Below are 24,229 nucleotides of genomic sequence, written 5' to 3' on the forward strand. Positions count from 1 at the left end.
CTTCTTTGTTCACTCAAAATTTGAAAGTAGTTTTATTTTGTCTTGAACTTCTTTATTCATTCAAAATTTCAAAATATCATTTTATTTTGAGGAAGGGAATTTTTTTTTATTCTTTTATGATATTTAGAACAAGCAGTTCATTTGAAAAATAATATTTTCTTTCTTCATCAATTTCATACAAAAATAAAATCTGCATATGACATTCCAGATATGGGCACGTGACAGAATATTCTGCATAAATTATTTTTGGGAAAGTACACTACATAAGACATTCCATATGCATATATTCTTAAAGAAGCAAGTTGATCTAGTAGAATTGGGACTACTTGATTGACTGCTGTTTCATATTAATTTCAATCATTTTATTCAATTAAGCTTATGAATCTGATAAGAGTTCTCGCATTCACTAAGTATGCATTTCTAAATAATCTTACCTAGTTTCCTAAAGCTTTATTTTCATCATATAGTTGGAGATGAGTGCTTAGCATTGTGATTCGTTTATTTAATCTAGTATGTGAATCTGATATTTAGTTTTTTGCATGGCAGTTGATTCAAAGTGTCAACGAATTCTTGTGAAAAACAAGTTGGAGGTTAAGAAATTCCAAATCAAGATAAAGCCATTGAAAGACGATTAATCTACAGATCTGTCATTTCATTTTTGCGGAAGCAGAAATGAATACACATGCAGTAAGTTTAGATATTAACCAGTACTGCGTATCTGTGGATAAATCAGAAGGGAAAATAAAGTGCAACTACTGTGGAAAATTTGTGTCTGGCTTAGAACATCTTAGATCACATTTAGCTGGTATGTGGGAGGAACATGTTACTCCTTGTGATGATGTTCCATTAAATGTAATGCAATTTTTCGAAAAAGAATTACTAAAAAAGAGGTCACACTTAAGAAAAAAAGTCCGGAGTCTAGACCATTCAAACATTTCTTCTTGCAAGAGGAGCAAGTCTCACCACCAATCAAATGATATCGAGATTGAAACCATTAACATTCAAGATGCTGATCCTAGTGAACAAAACCAATCTCTAGCTTCTGTCATAAGAAACACTTCTTTACTAACAACTTTAGAATTCAACAATATTATTATGCCTAGTTCCTCAATGATGGGAGGAAAGTTCCTCCAGGATGAAGTGAAGCAAATGCATGAATATGTGAACAAGATCAGAGATTCGTGGATGAACACAGGTTGTAGTATATTGTTGGATGGGTGGTTTGATGAAAATGGGAGAAACCTTGTAAACATTCTAGTTGAATGTCCACAAGGTCCGGTTTATCTTCGTTCAGATGATATTTCTGATGATAATGCCTTGGAGATCTGCATTGACGAAGTTATTGAAGATATTGGGGTAGAGAACGTCATTCAAATCATCACATACACTGGGTCGCCTAATATGAAAGTGGTTGGTGAGAAGTTGATGGAAAAGTACCCAAACATTTTTTGGACGGTGAGTGCATCTCATTGTATAGAACTCATGTTAGAGAAGATGCAAATGATCATTATGATAAACAATGTTCTGATCAAGGCTAGAACCATCACAAAGTTCATTTATAATTGTGCTGAAATACTGAAGCTCATGAGGACTCATACTGGTGTTCATAACTTGGTTAAGTCCTCGAGAAGTAAGTTTGCGGGATGTTTTTTGACCTTAGAGAATATTTTATCGGAAGAGGAGAATTTGAAGAGAATGTTCACGTCCTCAGAGTGGATCACATCATCGTGGGCTTCTAGCACAGAGGGAAAAGAAGTGGCTGATCTGGTGACTGATCAATCTTTTTGGGAGGATGCATGGATTGTCACCACAGGAACTATCCCTGTGGTGCGTGTCTTGGAGTTGATTAACAAAAAGGATATAATCACTGTTGGCACAATATATGAAACAATTGACCAAGTTAAAGAAATGATAAAGAAGGAATTTCACGGAAGAAAATTTGAATACATGCAGTTTTGGAGTATTATTGACGAGATTTGGGACACCCTTCTTCATAACCCTCTTCATGCAGCGGGTTACTTTTTAAACCCCTGTTTATTCTACTCCGCTGATTTCTTTAATGATATGGAAGTTTCAGGTGGTCTTCTATGTTGTATAGTTCGAATGGAGAAGTCTGAGTTTGTCCAGGATACCATCTCTACGCAGCTTGATGAATATCAAGAATCCAAGGGTGGTTTTGGAGAAGGAATCTCATATGACCGAAGAACAAATATTTTACCAAGTGGGTTGGTTATACATTACATATATATATTTCAGCTAACTAATATTATGATATTTTTTTGGTTAAAAGTGTTGAATTTTTACTTGTAGGTGAATGGTGGTCTACTTATGGAGGGGAATGCCCTGAGTTGCAGAAATTAGCTGTGCGGATTCTGAGCCAAACATGCAGTGGTGCTTCGAGATATCAATTGAAGAGAACATTGGCCGAGAAAATGCTCAAGAATGGACAGAATTGCGAAGATGAAAAGAGACTAACTGACTTGACATTTGTGCATTATAATCTTCATCTAAAGAATGTAATTTCAAGTATAGATAGCAGCAATGTTTTAGTGGAAGAAATAGATGTGCTAAATGATAAGTGGTTTGCTGAAACAGAAGAGTATAAAAAGGACATATAGTAAGTAGTTGTTAAATTGAAAGATGTGGATATGAAGGAAGTTTTTTATATTGGCTATTTGTTTCTAAATTAGTTGGTTTCTAACATTTGGATTAAGGAAGTTCTTATATGTTATATTTCAAGCTTATCTAGTTGTTTCATATGATGTTCTCTTGGTTCATTTATTATTTTTTTTTTAAAGTTTGTTTTTGTCTAAATTCTGAACTTTTGTAATTCTTTATTATTTTCGAATTTTTTTATTTAATGATATTATGCCGTTTTTTTAACTAAAAAATTACTCGAAATTGATAATGAGAGATCAATTATGGAACAAAGAATATGTGAATAAGATAATTAGTTGACCGAAGTGATGAATAAGAGGTTGGTAGTTGAAACTTATTTTAATTATTAAAGGACAAAGATGAGTATTACACAATTATTTCCTATAGTGTTAGGTATTTGAAAGATATAATATTAGTAGTCAAAATATATCAATTGCTATTTGTGTTTTAAATTGCATGGTTTATCACTATTTGTATTTGTGTTAATTTTAAAATCAAAGAAATGAAGGTGAGAAGTAATAGTTAAAATGATTGCTTAGTATAAAAAAGAATTGAGATTTTTGTTTTGATGTAATAATAATAAGCAATGATAATAATGGTTAAATATGATGAGATGGTTGAATAAAAAATGTTCAAACTAAGGTGACAAGATTAGTTAGTCAAGACTTATTTTTAGTCTAAAAATATTATTAATATTAAGATGTTGATATTTGAAAGATATAATATTAATAAAAAAATATATTTGTTATTTATATTTTAAAAATAGTATGATTTGTAACTTTATTTAAAGTTTATGAATATTAAAACTAAGTTAAAAAATGGGAGTTAAAGAGCATATGTGAGAATGATTGAGTATTTAAGATAAAAAATTGAAATAATAAAGTTAATTTGTTCATATTAATATATATATATATATATATATATATATATATATATATATATATATATATATATATATATATATATATATGTGTGTTTATTTTTTCTTTAAGCAACTTAATTATTTAAAAGATGAGAATTTGAAATAAAAAATTAATATTACATCTTTAAATATTATTTTTGAAATAAAAACAAAATATAAGATAAAAAAAATGAAATAACCTGAATGGATTAAACAATTCCTTATATTTATTTTCGTTTCTTCTGCAAATGGATTCATTTCAAATGGAGCTTACTGGGCAAAATAACCCAATCTCGAAATAGGGGTCGTTCTCTGTTCTCTGTGGCTCTATGTATAACTCCTAAGAAAGAAAGAAATGTCTTTATTTTTATTATTATTATTATTATTATTGAGAATTTATTTAAAATTATTTTTTAATATAAGAATTTATTTGAAATTATATAAAGAAAAAACATATTAGTAATATATATATATATATATATATATATAAGTAACTTTTTTTATATATTGATCATTTTAAAATATATATATTTAATTAAGTATATAATAAATTATATAATAATAATAAACAATTGACAATACAAAAAAAATTGCATTTATAAAATTAATTGGCATGTGAAATTTTTGACCAACAGTAGTTGGTCGAGAACACGAACACGTATTATTAAATTTATTAATATATATATTTAATTAAACAATGTTTTAAAATATTATTTAATCTAAATCAACACTCCAATCAGATATTGTAAGATAAAATATAATTTTAAATTTTAAATAAATTTAAAAATATATATTGGCTCAAACCCAGTTCCAACAGTCGTCAAAAACAAACAAGTTATTATTACATTAATTTATTTATCTTACAGGTAAGCTCCTGTTTTATTACTGTTTAAGTTCATTTATTGATAAATTTTGTTGATGAAATTAGATATATATAAATTTGGTTATTTTTTCTACCATTATTAGTTAAATAATATTGAGCCTATTTGAAATGTTGTGTTTTTGTCACATCTTTGTCCCCTATCAAAAAATTAACTTTGGTATAAGATTGTTTATAGATCATAATTCTTTTTGATTTCTGAAAAGGGTGTTTGTTTGATACAAAGATGATTTAGTTTGATTTCTTAAATAATAATCAATTAAAAAATATTTATAATACAAAAAAATAAAAATACATTTACAAAATTAATTAATCCTATTTGAAAACACAACAGTTAAAATTGAATAAATAAATATTATTAAATTTGTTAATATACAATTAATTAAAAAATATTTCAAAATATTATTTAATTTAAATCAATTCCGATATATAATTTTTAAGTAAATTAAAAATATAGATTGAACCCAACCCATTATTGAAGCTGTCCAAAACAAATTGAGTTAACTACATTAATTAATTTATCTTACAAGTAAATTCCATTTCATCACTTCTTAAGTTCATTTATTGATAAGTTTTGTTATTGAAATTAGATAGGTGTGAATTTGGTTGTTTTCTACAATTGCTACTTAATTAACCAATTTGAAAATTTGTGTTTCTGTCACATATTTGTCCCCAACACGAATACACGATCATAATCCTATTGAAAAATTGACTTTAGTATAAAACTATTTATGGCTCATAATTCATATTGATTCTTGAGAAGGGTGCTTCCTTAGATACAAAGATTAAATAATAATCATTTAAATAATAATAAATAAAAAATACACAAAAAAGAAGTTACATTTACAAAATTAATTGGCACAAACTCTTCTGCTAACGCTGAACAAATAAATATTTATAAAGTTATTAATATATATATATATATACTTAATTAAAAAATATTTTAAATAATAATTTAATATAAATTAACGTCTCAATAAGATATTGTAAAAATTACAATTTTTAAGTAAATTAGAAAATATATATCGGCCCAACCCAGCTCGTGAGCGGGTCAAAACAAAACGGGTCAATTACATTAGTTAATTTATTTTACAGGTAGTTCCTGGTTCATCACTATTAAGTATATTTGTTGACAACTTTTGATAATGAAATTAGATATGTGAATTTGATTGTTTTTTTACCATAGCTAGTTAAGTAGCCTATTTGAAAACTTGTGTTTTGTCACTTTTGTCCTTAATACAATTTTGATCCTATTGAAATCGTCAAAATTTGGTATAATGATCCTATTGAAATCGTCAAAATTTGGTATAAGATTGTTTATGAATCATAATTCATATTGATCAGTGAAAAAGATGCTTCTAATATACAAAGATGATATAATGTATTTCCTAAATAATAATTCATTAGATAATAATTATAAATAATTGACAAATAAAAAAAATTACATTTACAAAATTAATTAGACATGTTTTTGAAAACGTCACATCTGAAATTGAACGAATACATATTATTAAATCGGTTAATATATACATAAATAAAAAATATTTCAAAACATTATTTAATCTAAATTAACACTCCAATAAGTTATTATAAAAAAATATAGTTTTTAAGTTAATTAAAATATATATCGGCCCAAACTTAGTTCTAGGTCAAAAACAAACCGGGCTTACATTAATTAATTTATTTGCATAAATAATATTTTTTATAATTCATAAATATAAATTCACTTTTTTTTAAGTAGATCGAAGTTTGACTATTTTAAGAGTTTACATTAATCAAAATCATACCATTGTAAAATTTTAAAAATTAACTCAATATTTTAACAACATTGTATAAGAGTGATCCAGAATTTCTTGATACATTATCTAAAAACTTTAAAAAACAATTAACTAATTTTGTATAACAATCATTGGAAGAACTAAAGTTTTGTATTTTGGACACTAAACATTCTTCTGTAATAATATTAAGATAATAGAAATGAAATTTGATTTTGTTTTTGTTTTGTTTAAATATTTAAAACTATAATTAGGTGATTTTTTAAATACGAAGAATTAGCATGATACTATGTTCATCCACCTCATTGTCAATCGAATTCGTTATCTTTTAGTATTTTATGTAGACTTTTTCACTTCATCACTTTGATGGGGTTCTATGTATTATTTTTATTTTTTAAAATTTATCTGGTCATTCTTTATTGTTTAAGTTTCTAAATGTTGAATAACTCACCAAAACAACTGATAAGAGTGATTTTTAAAATTTTAAATGAAGAGTTCGTCTCGGGTTTAATTTTTACTTAGAATGTCTTAAATTATGGTGAAATAACGGGTAAAAGGTCATGCTATGTTACTATATTAAAAAAAATCATAAAAATTAACTATAATTTGATTGAATTCTTTTAACTAGAATTTATTAAATTGTCTAGTTTAGTTTGACGAAATAACTCTGATAATAGAGTTATTTCCAAATTTAGCATAGGTAGGATAAATTTTATATATATAACTTTTTGTTATGGGGAAAAGACACTTTTACCCTTAATTAAAAATATGCTTTTTTTTTATTTTCCAACCCATTTTTCTCTCTCCTCATTTCAGTTTCCCCTTTCTCTCCATCTTCCCCTGCGATCAAGCGAAGCCACAAAAACGAAGGAAGCCAATCGATCAACTCCCCGAGGCAACGCGCGTTCGCCTTCATCATTTCAGGTTGGTTTTTCCCGTTTTTCCGTTCTTTTCCTTGCATGAATGCTGAAATGAAAGAATGGTTTAAGATTTATGGTTTGGTTTAAGATTTTAGATGGTGGCTGAATGGTTTAGGGTTAATATTCATCTGTCGTAGACGAAAATGCTTATGTCGTCTGCGAAAATGCATCTGTCGCAGGCGAATATGCATCTGTCGCAGGCGAATATGCAACTATTGCCTACGAATATGCATTTGTCGCCTGCGAAAATTGCGCATCTGTCGTCTGCGAAAATTACGCATCTGTTGCCTACAAAAATTGTGCATCTGTTGCCTACGAAAATTGCGCATTTGCGCCTGCGAAAATTGCATTTGAATGTGTTGAGTTCTTGTTGTTGAGCAAAAAATGAGGTAAAATGTTATTGCCTTTTGTGTTTTGTAAGATAAAGTATCATTTTTTCTTTTTTGTTTTTTTTTTCAGGGAAAGTGAACCCTACTTCTCTGAAAAAGTACGGTGATACAGGGGAGAAATGTCTAGCGGAGCATGGGGTTGACAGGCCGTCAATGGGAGTTGTTTTGTGGAATTTGGAGTACGCTCTCCGAGGAAACTTAATCGGCCCTGACAGAACCGGAAGACAACAGTACGAACCATATTCAAGGAATTGCATTGAACCCTTCACCTATGGAGGCGACAAGTGCTGTTTTCTTGCAGCTAGTAAATCCTCATGAGAATTTGGTGCATTTATACTTAAAATTTGTTCTTTCTTTCTTATCATTTGGTGATAATAATATCTTAGTTGATCACTAAAAATCATATATATATATGTATATTGGATGTATGTCTATTCTACATTGCTTAGAGAAATTTTGTCAGTTGAACTAGCTCCATAAAGGTTCACAATTCATCTAATACGCCATAAGTTCAGTCATTCTACAATTTCTGCATTATGTGTTGACTCACTTCTCCTTTGGAATCAGATAAATCTAGATTTTAATCTATGATGAAAACTAGTTTGACGATAGCTGAGTCTTTCTGATAGTAAATTACTTAGTAAAACATGACATACACATTTTGTTCCTACACTGGGATATTGTAAAAGGTATTAAACAAACTCGTCAAAGATGTTTAAAAGGAAAATATGATTGAAACAATATGACATGAGTAGAACACCGTAGAAGAATCTGAATGCATCCTTTTTCTTTTGGATTTATGATTTATGAATGATCTTTCTTTTGGATTTATGATTGATCTTTCTTTTGTCTTCTATTGAAGAACTTCTTTGACTACAAAAGGCATAGATGATCTTTTTTTTAATATAATCATCATTTAACATAAATTAAACTTAATATGTCTCTTTTTTTGGTAACTTACTCAAATGATATATATATGTTTTATTTATTTGATCATTTATTTTAACAAAAATCTCAAAATCTTAATAAAGTCCAAGACAAAAAATAAGTTACATCCCACAACATAATTAACAAAAGTAGAACAAAGTTGACATAATCCATCATCTTTCTAAGACAGAATACAAACGAGATGAAGCTACTTGTCTTTCCTCTTCTCCTTGATTGACGATGAAAATGATACAGCACCAATCCTGTAGGTGATACAACACCAATCCTTTAGAAGCTTTAGCGATTAGTGATTCAACTGAACTGTATGGTGCAACAATTAGTATAAAAGAACCACATCTTTAAAAGAGAGGAAACAAAATCCTCAAAAACTACACCAAAAAAAACAAGTTTTACCCACCTGAAAGAGAGTCATTGGAAACGAGTGGTGAATTTCTCTTCCTTTTATCCCATCTGGAACTATGTTTTTGCTCAAAAATATGTTCAAGTAACTATACATCAACGCCATAAACTTAGCAAATCACCTGCATTTACAACAACAACAGAATAATCTTCCATTGGAATTAAAAAAACACTTAAAAATGTTTGGTACTATACTTACCAAAGCTTCATAGCACTCCTCGATTGATTCAAAAAAAAAGTAAAATAAGAAGTGCTCCATGTAAAATGTATTGGTATTGGAAAAAACAACAGAAACTTCGGCACCCTCTAAAGAAGCAAGGATTGGTGTGGCAGCCCTCAATGGCATTTGGTCTTTACTTTGGCTTGAAAGTTCATGAGGTAATTCTGGGATAGTAGAAGTCTGTGCAGGCTCTGATGCAGTACTAACAGAATCCATTGTGTCAGGTATAGGACTTGATGCAAATGCAATTTTTCAAATGGATATTAAACCCTAAACCATTTAGCTATCCCTTAAAATCATTCAGTCACTATCTAAAATCTTAAACCAAACTCTAAACCCTAAACCATTTTTCCATTTCAGCATTCATGCAAGGAAAATGACAGAAAAATGGGAAAAACAATATGAAATGATGAAGGCAAACGTGCGTTGCCTCGGAGAGTTGATCGATCGGCTTCTTTCGTTTCGTTGCTTCGTTTTGATCGGGGAAGAAACTGAAATGGGAGAAAGTGAAATGAGAGAAAGGGAAACCAAAGGGGTCGGTTGAGGAGAAACTAAAAGGGAATGAGGAGAGAGAGAGGAAAAGAAACAGAAATAACCCAAATTTTTAATTAAGGGTAGAATTGTCTTTTACCCATGACAAAAGGTTACTTTTGCAAAATTTATCATGCCTATGCTAAATTTGGAAATAAGCCTATTATCAAGGTTATTTCGTCAAATTTTCCGTTATTTTTGGACATGTGTTTTTTTTTTAAATAAACTTTGATTTTTATTTATTTAAAAGGCTCAACCACATTTGAACAAAACCCTAGCTAGTAGTAACATATCATTCTGCCAATTTCATTTGCAGATTGAGAATCAGATTCATTTGGATCATCGTTATGAGACCAAGCTTGGGGAAGATCTCCAGCGCCTCTGCTTCATTAAGCAATGGCACAATTCGTTGCTTGATATCTCCATTCTCCACTTCATCTAGCGGCAGAGGCAGTGGAAGAGGTTCCCCTTCACCTACTAATCCTTTCACCGTCTCAAATGACGATCTTAAAGCCGAAGAAATCCCTTTACAAGCTGGAATAGGTCATGGTCGTGGTATCCGTCCTCCCCCAACCCCTTCTTTCGCTTCCGATGCTCCTAATCGTGGCATTGGTCGCGGTCGAGGTTTTGTCCCTCTTCATCCGTCCCAACCAATCCCACCACCGAGTGTCCAATCGACAAACGAACCTTCGGGTCCTCCCAAAAGACTTACTTTTGCCTTCAATGACGATTCTCGTCTTCCCATAACCGGAGCTGGGCGTGGGAGGCCTGTGCTACCAGTGGCTCCAGAGGAGGAGAAGCCTAAGCAAGAAGAGAACCGACATCTAAGACAACGCCAACGACAGGCTAGCGAAGGCAGTAGACCTGTAGTGTCTTCTCCGATTAGAAGTGCAGCACCGAATTCTAGGGAGGATGCTGCGAAGAGGGCGGGTGAAATATTGTCTAGTGGCGGTGGTGGTGGTCGTGGAGAGGGGAGAGGTAGAGGTGGTGGTAGAGGAAGGGGAGCGAGAGGCAGAGGGAGAGGAAGGAACGATTGGGCAAGGGGTCGCAGAAATAATGATGGAAAGGGTCAAGATGAGGATGATAATTTTGGTTCTGGACTTCATCTTGGTGATGATGCAGATGGGGAGAAAATGGCTCAGAAGTTTGGGCCAGATTTTATGGGGAAACTGGAGGAAGCCTTTGATGAGATGAGTAACACTGTTTTGCCTTCTCCAATGCAGGATGCTTATTTGGAAGCCCTTGATACAAATTACTCAGTAAGGAATCCTATATCTTATCTTTAAATTGTTTTCTGTATATGCAGTTATTGATGTTAGTTTGCTCATGTTGTTTGTATTCTCTTCAGATCGAGTGTGAACCAGAGTACTTGATGGAGGACTTTGGCACCAATCCAGATATCGATGAGACGCCTCCCATTTCTTTGCAGGAAGCACTTGAAAAGATGAAACCGTTCTTGATGGCCTATGAAGGAATTAAAGACCAAGCAGAATGGGAGGTATGTCAAACTAAACAGACTTCTGTTTTTTTTTTGAAATGGTGTTTATGTTTTTAATCTTTCATTTGAGAAGACCATCTACCTTAACTATTGTATTATCTGACTTTGTTGGTGCTTCCTATATTAGTATAGTTCTAATTAAATATTATTACTTCCTCTGATCAAATATCTGTGATTTAGTAATATTCTAAGCTTCCTATTGTTGTTTGATGTATCCTCTTAGGTTCTTGATTTTTCGGTAGAATTAACTCTTATGTGTTCGCCATTGACCATATATTTTTTTAGTTTTGTTCGCTAACCTGGAAAAGTGGGAAAGAGAAGATACAAAAGTTAATCGGAACAGTTGGATCCATAGTATGTGGGTGTAGCGACAGATTTCATGTGATACGTTAAACGATAGGATCAAAAAGAAAACATGAAAGTTTGGGTATTTTAGGATAAACACTTTTCACTTAGTAGTACATATCAATGAAATGGATGGAAAAAACTCATGTTACTCGTATTAGCTTCCTCTTATAGAAATAATATGTTTATGGGCTTTAAACTATAAATTAATTGATTAATAATTCAAGTTCTATTTAGAAAATAGCAAATTGGACTCCCTGACAGGAATTGCTTCTAACAAAGCATGAACCCTTTTACTTAAACCCACTTCTAAACCCCCAACCCAGTTAGGAGGAATCTATCTACTTCTGCCATGTTTGTTTCTAAACCACAATTCTCTGATATTATTATTAATTTATTATAGAAATTAAAACATTTTTATTGATTTTCAAAATAAAAAATAAAAAAGTCCTATCTGATATGAAAGGATAAGCTGAATATTTGTTGCCAGTAGTTGATGACTAAATCTAATAGCATAAATTGCTAACACAAGGCTTGAATATCTAGTTTTTTAATTTTTAGTTGATAGTTAGTTCTCCACCCATGTTTAGAATGCCCTCAATTCTCATTGAAAAGGGCAGTTTGAGTGCTATTTCGAAACTATTTAAATAAGATTGAATTATTTTGACCAATTTTTGCATTGGAGCCTATAACCATTTGCTCATCAGTAACTTGTCTCTTGTTGGTTGTCACCTTTGCCATGGGGTGCAATGTCAACTTCTGATGTCAACATTCCGTGTAGCAAAAGGCTAAAGTCAAGTCTTATAATGTATACTTAGCTACTGAAATCATATCATTCTATTTGATATTTATATTTGACATTGAAATTTGAGTGAGTAATTGTAAAACATTGTATCCCTAGTACACAATTCCTTTTCAGTTGAAGATAAGTTTAAAGGGAAATCTAATGGATTCATACAGCAAAACTTTTCAGTGCAATGTATTTTTTGTTTGATGTGAATACATAGTAAAAAACACACAAGGGGTAAATAAAAGGGAAAAATAGACAAATACTCCACTTAAGTTGCATGAAAATTTCAAATAACCCACGAAACTTATTATTTGCTTAAATAATAAACAGAACTTGCAAGAATGCTCAACTAACCCCTTTTGGAAACATATTAAAAACACACAAGGAAAGGTGTGTGCATTGCAAGAAACAACGAGGAAGCATTTCTCTTTGAGACTATGTTGAAATTGGATTGCAAATTCCAATAGAATCCGAATCTATACATTTCTTCCATCCCAATTCCACTCTACTCCACTCATTGGAATTGCAGTTCTAGTCATTTTTCAAACTAAGGTTTGAATTACATCCATTTCCAATAAAAAATTGGATTTTTAATTCCAACTCCTTGTAAACAAATGTAGCCTAAGATAACTTTCTGGTTCAGGTTATCTATTTTAGTGAGAAATTGAAAGTAATGGCTTCTGATAATTTGTTTTAACCTTTATTTTTTATATATATTTTGCAGGAAATTGTTGCAGAAACTATGAAGAATGTGCCTCTGATGAAAGAGATCGTGGATCATTATAGTGGACCTGATAGAGTTACAGCTAAGAAACAAAATGAAGAGCTGGAAAGGGTGGCTAAAACTTTACCTCAAAGTGCACATGCTTCAGTAAAACGGTTTACTGACCGTGCTGTTCTTTCCCTTCAGGTCCGTCCCTGTTCATAAATGATACTAGTGTGATGTCTTAATTCTAGTTTGGATCAAAATTATCAGATAATGTGATGCCCCTCAAATAAATAAAATTTCTTAAGTTTTTACGAAGACTACATGCATTTAACCCATTTGGAAACACTTTCGCTGAGTTTGGATAAAAAATTATCGATAAATTTCCTTGAAAACACTTATTTTTGTCAGTATCTCATCAAGATATTGATTTGGATGGGATAATATTCTGGAATATAACTTAATTAGACATATATTCATAAATTTGTTGACCTTATCTCGTTCATCTCCAGAAAGTGTTTCCAAATGAGGCTCATATAGAAATATTTTGTATGCTGATGGATCAGAAAGAGACTTGTTGAATCATGAACTTGCATCAAAGACACGTTTTGCATCGGGCTAGTTTCGCTTCTCAAAACTATAAAAATGGCTCAAATTAATGTTATATTTTTTTCGTTAAATTATTTGAAGCTCCTTCTTATGCATAATTTGTTTAAGTATTCTGTAAAGTGAATAGTAAAATAAAAAAATGACAACATTATGTAATAACTTGAGCTTCTTTTCCCATGATCTTATTTGATTTGCTCCTCCTTATTATTTTATGGTTGTAAATATTTTCTTGTCATGTTATGCATCTTTCTTGTTTTTGTTTTTAAACATTTGATGTTATTACAGAGCAACCCAAGTTGGGGATTCGACAAAAAATGCCAGTTCATGGATAAATTGGTCTGGGAGGTTTCACAACAGTATAAATGAGACGCTGTTGATGATCAAGATTGATGAAATGTTGCCATAGAAAGGGCGATTTGTTTGATTACAACAATGGATATTTTTTGGTCATGTTTTAAAAGATCTAATAGTGTCCCTTTTGTAGGTTTAAATGGTTAACATATTTTCCTCCTTTTTACAATTCAGTAGCAAATACTTGTGTACCATTTTGATTCAATAATTGTCACATTATTTTTCTTGCTACTCAGTTTTGGCTCTATGGATGCCAACTAATATTATTTCATATCTGCAATAACAATGTTGCCTTTTGTGAAACCTTGTATGGAAATATTTTTCTAAGGTTTTTGCACTTTGAATCATCTAATTCTTTTTGAAATAATCTAAATTATTTGTTGATATATTTATTTTCAAAATATTTTTAGACGGTCTCATTGTGTTAGATTGTCAATTTATTATTTAGATAACTTGTATAAATATTTTAACCATTGTTTTTGGAATAACAATATAATGCTTTTTAATTAAGACTAAAAAGTGTGGTAAGATTCCAATGAATTATATATGATTCTTTGTTGCAATCTTATATATAAACCGTATGCTTCAAATTGAATAATAGATTAAATTCATAGATAAATGATTTTGGAAAAAAATATATTAAACAATGTGTTTAGATTTTTTCATTTGAATAAAACAAAACATTTAAAGGATTAAAAAAATAAAATGAGAAGAGAAGAAAAATTAGGGATGACAATTGAGCGGTTCGGGACGGAAAGTGCATTTATCATCTTCGTCCCGTTTTTACTTCGATGATTTTTTTTACTTCTATCCACGCGGCTCGTCCCATTCGGTTTTGAACAATTCCTGCAATGCACCGTTTATACTATATTTTCAAAAACAAATAATTTATTTTATACAATTAAATTCTATAAGCGAAAATTATAATATAATATATATTGTAATATATTAAAAAATTATATTATTATAAAATAAACTTAAAACTCTTCTAAAATATAACGAATAAATAAATATAGTGGTAATTTTATATATTTAATTGTGTTTTTAGTGTTCGGGACATAATCGACAGTTCGGGACAAAGAACATAAATATCATCCCGGTTAACTACCGATTAAACAAAAAAAACCCGCCCCAAACGAGACAATTCAGTTGGGTTACCGCTGGGCAGTTCAGGGCGGGAACACAAATATCATCCCGCCCATTTCCAGTCCACTACTCGTCAAACTGAGAAAAACCACAGCAAACGGAGCTTCATGCTAAATGTCAAATTATATTATTATAAAAAATAAATATAAAACTTTATAAAATATAATGAATAAATAAAGATATTAGTGATTTTATATACTTAATTGTGTTTTTGTTTGGGGGCATAATCAATTAAATTGGGACGGTTCGGGGCGGGGACACAAATATCATTCTCGTCCCATTCCCGATCAACTACCGGTCAAACCAAGAAAAATCCGCTCCAAACAGGACAATTCGGTTTAGTTACCGCGGGACAGTTCAGAGCGGGAACACAAATATCATCTCCGTCCCATTCTTTGTCAAACCGGAAAAAAAATCACCCTAAACAAAGCAATTCGGTTCAATTACCGCATGAAAAATGCTAGATGTCAATCAGATAAAAAAAAATATATACATAAAATTGGCGGCAAAATATTGTGGGTCATAATTTAAAACCTACTAGGTGTTTATGGCTTGATTCTATCATTGTGATGGCACCAACAAACCAGAGGAGAGAGAGAGAGGTCCTAAAAAAGCAAGGGCTAAGAAGATAGCTAAAAATGGGGGGAAAAGGGAAATGGAAGCTATGGAAGAAGAAGAGACAGATATTTTGTTTCTTAACAACAAATCACGAATGGATACCCCAATTCTTGGGGGAGGAATGAATAAGCAAGGATAGATCGTGTACATTATTGATATTATCGATAGATCGATCGAAATCCTGGAGATATGTGGCTCCCGAACCAGAAGGCGACAACAGGAGGAGGACCAGGTGTAGTAGGCAACGTGGAGAGGAAATCGGGCGGGAACGGGCTGGTTGCTGTGGCCATCGACAGGGATAAGGGCAGCCAACAAGCTCTCAAATGGGCCATTGATAACCTCCTCTTGAAAGGCCAAACTGTCATACTAATTCACGTCTTAAACTCTAGATCTGCTGCATCCTCCTTTTCTGCTCCATGTATGTAATTAATTAATTAATACACTCCATTTTCATCTCTCCTTTCTTAACACACTTTTCATTAACCACACAGCTGGGATGATAGCATCTAATGGCGACGTACCAGCGCACAGGCAGCAAGTCATTGATAAGCAGACCAAAGAATTGTTTCTAACCTTCCATTGCTTCTGTACTCGCAAGGATGTAAGCTCTCCATTCCTCGTCATTACATATATTAGATTAGATTAGATCAGTAGTGCAGAATATGAAAAGAATTGCATAATAAGAGCAGGTACAGAGCCTTGATGTAGTACTAGAAGATACAGATATTGCTAAAGGATTGGTAGAATACATCTCTTATGCCGCAATCGAGAATTTAGTTCTCGGTTCACCATCGCGCCATGGATTCATCAGGTCTGAATGTCACATTTCATTTGATTACATTCCATTTTGATTTTGCTAAGATTTTTTGTGCTGCCCTATTTCCTGATGCAGAAGATTCAAGATGTCTGATGTTCCAACAAACGTATCGAAAGGAGCCACAGATTTCTGCACCGTTTATGTTATCTCCTCCAAAGGCAAGATTTCATCTGTACGCAATGCATCACGTCCCGCCCCTTTCACTTCTCCTCTCCATGGTCAAATTCAAACGCAAACTCCCCCGGACGCCAATGCAGCCTCTGCGAATAGGACTTCCTTTGAGCATTCAAAATCCCGGCACAATTTTAGTATCAAAGGTTGGTTGTAATTATTTAAATTGATGATTTTTCGAAAAACTTACTTGTTTTCTTCAACATTCAGGAGATAAAACTCCTCGTAAACAATGGAGTTCTCAAACTGACAGCGATTTCATCAGGTGACTGACTACTTGAGCAAGGGCATTACTTGAATCTAATCCAATCTAACCTAATCTAATAATGTAGGTCACCGTTTGGGAGAGCAGGAATGGGATACAGTAATAGTAGTAATCCAACTGGTGGAAGATATCCAGGTGATTTCTCTGAAATGTCAGAAGCAACAGACATATCTTTTGTGAGCTCGAGCAGGCCAAGCACATCCGATCGCACTTCAATTTCGGTGTATGACATTGACTATGCATCTGCTCGCACCAGTTCTGAATATAGCTTTGGCTCTCTACGCCAAGGCGGCGGTCCTTTGTTAAAGCTTCCTATCGACCCTGGCATGATGGGTTTTCCCTCCGAGTTCTCCTGTTCATCTATTGAAAGTGGAAGAAACTCCACTTCCTCCACAGGAGGCGGCATGGTTGCCTTGGTATGTAAATTTCAGTACCCGTCTAAATCAAATTGAAAATTTCTGAATCTAATAGTTACAAAACAGGATGATGTGGAAGTTGAAATGAGGCGGCTTAAGCTTGAACTAAAGCAAACCATGGAATTATATAGCACAGCTTGTAAGGAAGCTCTTACAGCGAAAGAGAAGGTCAGTTTAAACTAAGTTGCATAGATAGACAAATTGGACATTTGGTAAGTTGGTAAATGGATGAAAATGTTATCAGGCATCTGAGTTACATCATTGGCGACTCGACGAAGAAAGGAGGTTACAGGAAGCTCGAATGTCAGAGGAAGCAGCTCTAGCGATGGCGGAGAAGGAGAAAGCGAAATGCAAAGTAGCAATGGAGAACGCAGAGGCATCTAGAAGGATTGCTGAACTTGAATCGAAAAAGAGGTTAACTGCAGAAAGAAAAGCCCTTATGGATCAAGACAATAAGCAAACAGGCAAAGGCAATAACAATCTATTAGCCAACTCCAGTTGCAGACGTTATTCAATTGAAGAGATTGAATCCGCTACAGAATTCTTCAAAGCCTCCCGAAAGATTGGGGAAGGGGGTTACGGCCCTGTCTACCATTGTTACCTCGATCATACCCCGGTTGCGGTCAAGGTTCTACGTTCAGACGCAGCCCAAGGGCGTCAACAGTTTCAGCAAGAAGTTGAAGTTCTTAGTTGTATGCGACACCCGAATATGGTATTACTGTTAGGAGCATGTCCTGAATACGGTTGCCTTGTTTACGAATACATGGCGAACGGAAGCTTAGAAGATAGACTCTTTCGTAAAGGTAACACCCCTCCGATTTCATGGCAACTCCGGTTCCGAATCGCGATGGAAATCGCGACGGGGCTGCTGTTCCTCCACCAAACGAAACCGGAGCCGTTAGTCCACCGGGACCTGAAACCGGCAAACATCCTCCTGGACCACAACTACGTGAGCAAGATAAGCGACGTGGGGCTGGCCCGTCTGGTTCCTCCTTCGGTGGCGGACGACGTGACCCAATATCACGTAACGTCGGCGGCGGGGACGTTCTGTTTCATCGACCCGGAGTATCAACAAACGGGGATGTTGGGAGTGAAATCGGACGTGTACTCACTTGGGGTTCTTCTATTGCAACTTCTGACTGCGAAACCGGCGATGGGTTTGGCTCATCACGTGGGGAGAGCTATAGAAAAAGGAACGTTTGCGGAGATGTTGGACCCGGTTGTGAACGATTGGCCGGTGGATGAGGCGTTGTGTATGGCGAAGATAGCGATTCAGTGTGCGGAGCTGAGGAGGAAAGATAGACCGGATTTAGGGAAGATAGTTTTGCCAGAGTTTCAAAGGTTAAGAGGGTTTGCAGATCAACATCAACCTCAACAACATTTGATGGCTTTATATGGGTCTAGCACTCCTCCTCCTAGTGCCGGTCCTTCGCCAAATCACAGTCTGGCTGATTCTGGTTCTGCCGCCCAGGTTGGTTGTAACCAGACCCTGTAAATTATTGTTTGAACTAGGCCTTGATTTGCTAATTAAGAATGTATATACATACAGGATGTGATTTGCGGGGAGGCTGATGAATGAAGTGTAAGGAGGGAGGATTTGATCGAGATATATTATTAGGTCATGTGCAGATTTAGCTGTGTGGCTGGCTAGAGGTGAGGAGTTTGGATGATTTGAAAGATCTATTTGTAAGATTTTTATGATCATCATTATTAGGATTATTAGCACTTTAGCTAGCATGATTAACTATATAGATAATTAACTCTTTTTCAGGTATACTATATAATCGTCTCTGTATATACATATACAAGTACATATAATAATAATTTCTCATTTTTTTTTTAAATATGAGCCTATCTAAACACGTTTGCACTATAAAAAAAAATTAATTTATTTAGTAACAAGAGTTATTTAAAAAAAAATGTTCAAACAATTTAGGGCATGCTTGTACGTGGTTTTGTACTCAGGAATGAGAAAGAAAATGAAATGAGATGTTTGGTTAGTGGTTTTGATTCCAGGATATTGATTTGATTCCCGGATACTCAGGAATCATCCAATCCTCTCTAAATTGGGAGGAATGAATCCCATTCCGGAGCATACATTTTCTCTCCCATTAACATAATAATAAATTTTATTTATTTATAAATAAATAATTTCAATTATTTAAATAATATTAAGGAATCATTTAAAATAAAATTTTAATAATAATTACAATAACTAATAATAATATAATTAATTTTATATAATTAATTTTTAATATTATATATTAATAATAAAATTAAAATTAATTAATTAAAATATAAAATTAAAAATAAAATAACAATTTTATATAAAAAATATTAAAAAATTAAATATAAAATATTTTAATAAAAATTATTATTAAAAAAATTATAGCATGTTATAATACATTATTAAATAAAATATTATATTTAATTTAAAGTATATAATATTTGAAAGACTTTGTCTTATATTATTTATAATTAATAGATAATTATTTATTTATAATTAATAAAAAATTGAAATATTCAACATTTTTTTTATTTTTTTTTGTTATAAGTATTTTTATTTTGAAAAAATATAATTAATATAAAAAAATATTAAATGTTTATATTTTATTAAATTATGTCACTTAAATATTTTATATATTTTAAACAATTATGTTATAAAAATAATAATATTTTATATTTTTAATTTAATAAAATTAATCATAATTTTAATAACAAAATTATATTTATAATTTTTTTCTTATAAATCCAAACGTTATCAATGGTAATGGGAATGATTAAAACTTTTAACCAAACACTACACTTCTATCGATCATACCCATTCCCATTCCACACATCTATCAATCCCAATCTCATTCCCATTCTTTTATTTGAACCAAGCACCCCTTAATAATTTTAATTTGCACAAGTAAAAGTAGAAAATTTTATTAATAAAATAATTAGTCACTCATATAATAATAAAGACAATTCCTATAATAATAATAATAAAATAAGTAGACACATATAATAATAAGATGATTTCTATAATAATAAAATAAATAGACACATATATAATAATTATATGTCGATAGATTAATACCAAAAAAGGAGATAGAATAATGAAATTACTTACAATATAGCCATCTTGGAGGGAGATGAGTGGAGAGAATAACTGGAAGGGTAAGTTGCAGTTGTTGGATGATGATCTCTTACAACATATAATCCACTATAGTGAGATGACAAGCAACTTACGATTCCTACAATTTTGATGACAACACAAAAATCGGGGGAAACTGCAAGCATGCCATGAACGAGCTCATCAACATATAATTTTACTTTATTATTGAGTTACAATCATTTTATTATTGAGCCCGTCAAACGACAAGTTCTGCGCCTAATTAAATGGTTAGTTCGTCAGGTGATAAGTTTTGTGTCTGGTTAAGTGTGTTTGCGGGCTACATACATTCCTACGTAACATGATTTGTTTGAGTTTCTCAAATTTATGACTTAACAATCATTTCACAATATTTATTTCGGCATTTTTTTATCAACCTCGGTTAATAATTTTAACTGTTGTTCTAAGTACCGTTTATTGAGTCGTTTCACTCTTTTTTTTAACACTCGTCGTTTAAGAAATCAAATAACTTCGTCTTTTGAGTGACCTTAACAAATGACGCGAATATTATAATTTTTTCTATTGAGAAATTATTTTTATAAATTGTTTGTTTTGTTTTGATTTATAATTTATTAATTAATTTTGGATATATAGCTCTAAATTGAATTAAAAAAAATGTATTGAAATGTGAATAAGCACAACCATGAAATGATTCTAACTTTTATAAAATATAAATAGTTTCATCGTTACAACATATAAATGTTTTGCAGTTGTTGGATGATGATCTCTGACAACATATAATCCACTACAGTGAGATGGCACAAGCAACTTACGATTCTTACAATTCTGATGACAACTCAAAAATCGGGGGAAACTGCAAGCATGTCATGGACGAGCTATTCTCTCGAGTTGGCCTTCACAAAGGTCGAGCCAAGAAGAAGTACATAGTAACAAAGTACATCTTCGCCTCCGCATGTTCTTGGCTATTCGAAAAGGACACAAACTGGATGGGTTATGTCGCGGTCTCCACAAATGAAGCAGCCAACTCATCCGACCATGAAAGAAGGGACATCGTCGTTTCATGGAGAGGATCGCACAATGTCTTGGAATGGATGGACGATTTAGAGTTTTGGCTCAAACTCGCACATTTAATATTTGGCAAGAATATTGAGGATGATGAAAAATTCGAGGTTCATTCAGGGTTTTTAATCTATATATACCTTGTGTGTAATAACAAATCAAACTTTTGTAAGAGTGCAAGGGAACAAGTTCTCGACAAGATTATAAGACTGATGAACAAGTACGAGGACGAAGAAATCAATGTGGCCGTTACTGGACATAGTCTAGGAGCAACATTAACAACATTAAGTGCAGTCGATATTGCCCAAAACATCTTCAACCGACCAAACACACTCGTAACTGCCTTTGCTTTCGCAAGTCCATGTGTCGGAGATTCAGCCTTCTTAGTCACCGCCGCCGCCCTCCCCAATCTTCGAATCCTACGAATTGATAATCGCCACGACCTTGTCCCCAATTTAACTCCTTGTTTCGTGGGGTTCACATAGGTTGGCCAAGAACTACTATTTGACATTATTAAATTGTGTCACATGAAATACCAACTTTTACAATCCTATAATCTTGAGGTTTATTTGTATAGAATTGCGGAACACAATGGTTGAGGAACAAGTTCAAGGAAGTGGTCGAGAGAAGGAAGTGGTCGAGAGGGATATCACATTGTTTAATAAGTATGGTGACAATTTGAAGGACGCGTTTGGCGCGCCTGAAAATTGGTGAGATGATCGGAATAGAGCGGACATGATTCAACTAGCGAATGGGTCGTGAAAGGTAAAAAATTGGTTCAACTAGCCAAACACGTCCCATCCGCTAGTTGAACCATGCCCGCTCTATTTCGATCATCCCACCAATTTTGGGCATGCTAAACGTGTCATTCAAATTGTCACTGTATTTATTAAGCAACATGATATCTCTCGACCACTTCCTTGAACTTGTTCCTCAACCCTTGTGTTTCCGCAATTCCATGCAAATAAACCTCAAGATTATGGGATTGTAAAAGTTAGAATTTCATGTGACACGATTTACTAGTGTCAAATAGTAGAGCATCCTTGAACCCCACAAAAAAAGGAGGTAGATCGGGGACAAGGTCGGGGTGATTCTCAATTCGTAGGATTCGAAGATTGGGGAGGGTGGCGACGATAACTACGAAGGATGAGTCTTCGACATGTGGACTTGCGAAAGCAAAGGCGGTTACGAGTGTGTTTGGTCGGTTGGAGATGTTTTGGACAATATCGACTGCACTTAATGTTGTTAATGCTGCTCCTAAACTATGTCTGGTAATGATCACACTGATTTCTTCGTCCCCGTACTTGTTCATTAGTCTTGTAATCTCGCTGAGAACTTGTTCCCTTGTACTTCTCTTGTAAAAGATGGATTTGTTATTACACAATGTATATATAGAGTAAAACCCTAAATGAACCTCGGATTTTTAATCATGCTCAATATTCTTGCCAAATATTAAAGGTGCGAGTTTGAGCCAAAACCCTAAATCGTCCATCCATTCCAAGGCATTGTGCGATCCTTTCCATGAAACGACGATGTCCCTTCTTTCATGGTCGGATGAGTTGGTTGCTTCATCTGTGGAGACTACGACATAACCCATCTAGTTTGTGTCCTTTTCGAATGGCCAAGAACATGCGGAGGCGTAGATGTACTTTGTTACTATGTACTTCTTCTTGGCTCGACTTTTGTGAAAGCCAACTCGAGAGAAGAGCTCGTCCATGGCGCGCTTGAAATTTCTCCCGATTTTTGAGTTGTCATCAGAATCGTAAGAATCGTAAGTTGCTTGTGCCATCTCACCGTTGTGGATTATATGTTGTCAGAGATCATCATCGGACTACAACAACATGCTCTTCCAAACTCGATACTCGAATATATTAATATTAAAATATATATATATATATATATTTAAAATTTAATTAACTTTTCAAATTCCACCGTCATTATAATAAATATAGTATTTATTTTCTCTTTACCCAAAATTATAAATCACCTAACATCATTATAATAAGTGTTTCTCCTGGTTAGTCATGATCTTCATTTTTCATCTTTCAACCTTACTTCCATCTTCAAAATTTTCATTCTCTCTAATTTTTATTTCCAAGTCTCCAATAATAAAACGATTGTTATATTGTTCAACCTCTACAATATAATTATGCAAGTAAGGAGAACGAACACAAAACTCAAGAAATGAGCATCGATTGTAAACTCAATAATAAAACTCAAGAAATGATCATCAACTCAGTCTAGCGATTGTAAACTCAATAATAAAACAATTTTTTTTTTGTCTTTTCTTAACCGCAAATGAGACGTTATCATTGGATGTAAAATAATTTTACTTTATTATTGAGTTTACAATCGTTTTATTATTGAGCCCGTCAAACGACAAGTTCTGGGCCTAATTAAATGGTTAGTCCGTCAGGTGATAAGTTTTGTGTCTGGTTAAGTATGTTTGCGGGCTACATACATTCCTACGTAACATGATTTGTTTGAGTTTCTCAAATTTATGACTTAACAATCATTTCACAATATTTATTTCGGCATTTTTTTTATCAACCTCGGCTAATAATTTTAACTGTTGTTCTAAGTACCGTTTATTGAGTCGTTTCACTCTTTTTTTTAACACTCGTCGTTTAAGAAGAAATTATTTTTATAAATTGTTTGTTTTGTTTTGATTTATAATTTATTAATTAATTTTGGATATA

The 24,229-nt window shown here is 32.8% G+C and overlaps 4 protein-coding genes and 1 long non-coding RNA gene across 5 annotated transcripts; 4 read left to right on the forward strand and 1 right to left on the reverse strand.

Moving 5' to 3' along the window:
- Window positions 1-672: 672 nt before the first annotated feature.
- LOC124935196 lies at window positions 673-2,618 on the forward strand. Its single transcript, XM_047475650.1, has 2 exons — window positions 673-2,221; window positions 2,311-2,618. The coding sequence occupies exons 1-2, from the start codon at window positions 673-675 to the stop codon at window positions 2,616-2,618; spliced, it is 1,857 nt and encodes a 618-aa protein (XP_047331606.1).
- A 7,273-nt stretch (window positions 2,619-9,891) lies between these two features.
- LOC124919188 (translation initiation factor IF-2) lies at window positions 9,892-14,267 on the forward strand. The gene is made up of 4 exons (XM_047459361.1): window positions 9,892-10,880; window positions 10,970-11,119; window positions 12,979-13,164; window positions 13,855-14,267. Exons 1-4 carry the CDS (start codon window positions 9,969-9,971, stop codon window positions 13,933-13,935), a joined length of 1,329 nt encoding a protein of 442 aa, XP_047315317.1. The 5' UTR covers window positions 9,892-9,968; the 3' UTR covers window positions 13,936-14,267.
- Window positions 14,268-15,736: 1,469 nt separating this feature from the next.
- On the reverse strand, window positions 15,737-17,006 carry LOC124919190. Its single transcript, XR_007097559.1, has 2 exons — window positions 16,863-17,006; window positions 15,737-16,777 (listed from the first exon to the last, which is right to left on the reverse strand). It is a non-coding gene; the product is annotated as an uncharacterized LOC124919190 (long non-coding RNA).
- On the forward strand, window positions 15,874-19,034 carry LOC124919189 (U-box domain-containing protein 35-like). Its single transcript, XM_047459363.1, has 9 exons — window positions 15,874-16,102; window positions 16,176-16,285; window positions 16,374-16,495; window positions 16,577-16,818; window positions 16,883-16,937; window positions 17,005-17,353; window positions 17,420-17,521; window positions 17,598-18,824; window positions 18,903-19,034. Exons 1-9 carry the CDS (start codon window positions 15,874-15,876, stop codon window positions 18,930-18,932), a joined length of 2,466 nt encoding a protein of 821 aa, XP_047315319.1. The 3' UTR covers window positions 18,933-19,034.
- Window positions 19,035-21,265: 2,231 nt separating this feature from the next.
- Window positions 21,266-22,015, forward strand: LOC124935205 (phospholipase A1-IIgamma-like). The gene has a single exon (XM_047475656.1). It carries the CDS (start codon window positions 21,266-21,268, stop codon window positions 22,013-22,015), a length of 750 nt encoding a protein of 249 aa, XP_047331612.1.
- Window positions 22,016-24,229: the final 2,214 nt, after the last annotated feature.

Source organism: Impatiens glandulifera, chromosome 1 (genome assembly GCF_907164915.1).
Source record: "Impatiens glandulifera chromosome 1, dImpGla2.1, whole genome shotgun sequence".
Taxonomy (NCBI): domain Eukaryota; kingdom Viridiplantae; phylum Streptophyta; class Magnoliopsida; order Ericales; family Balsaminaceae; genus Impatiens; species Impatiens glandulifera.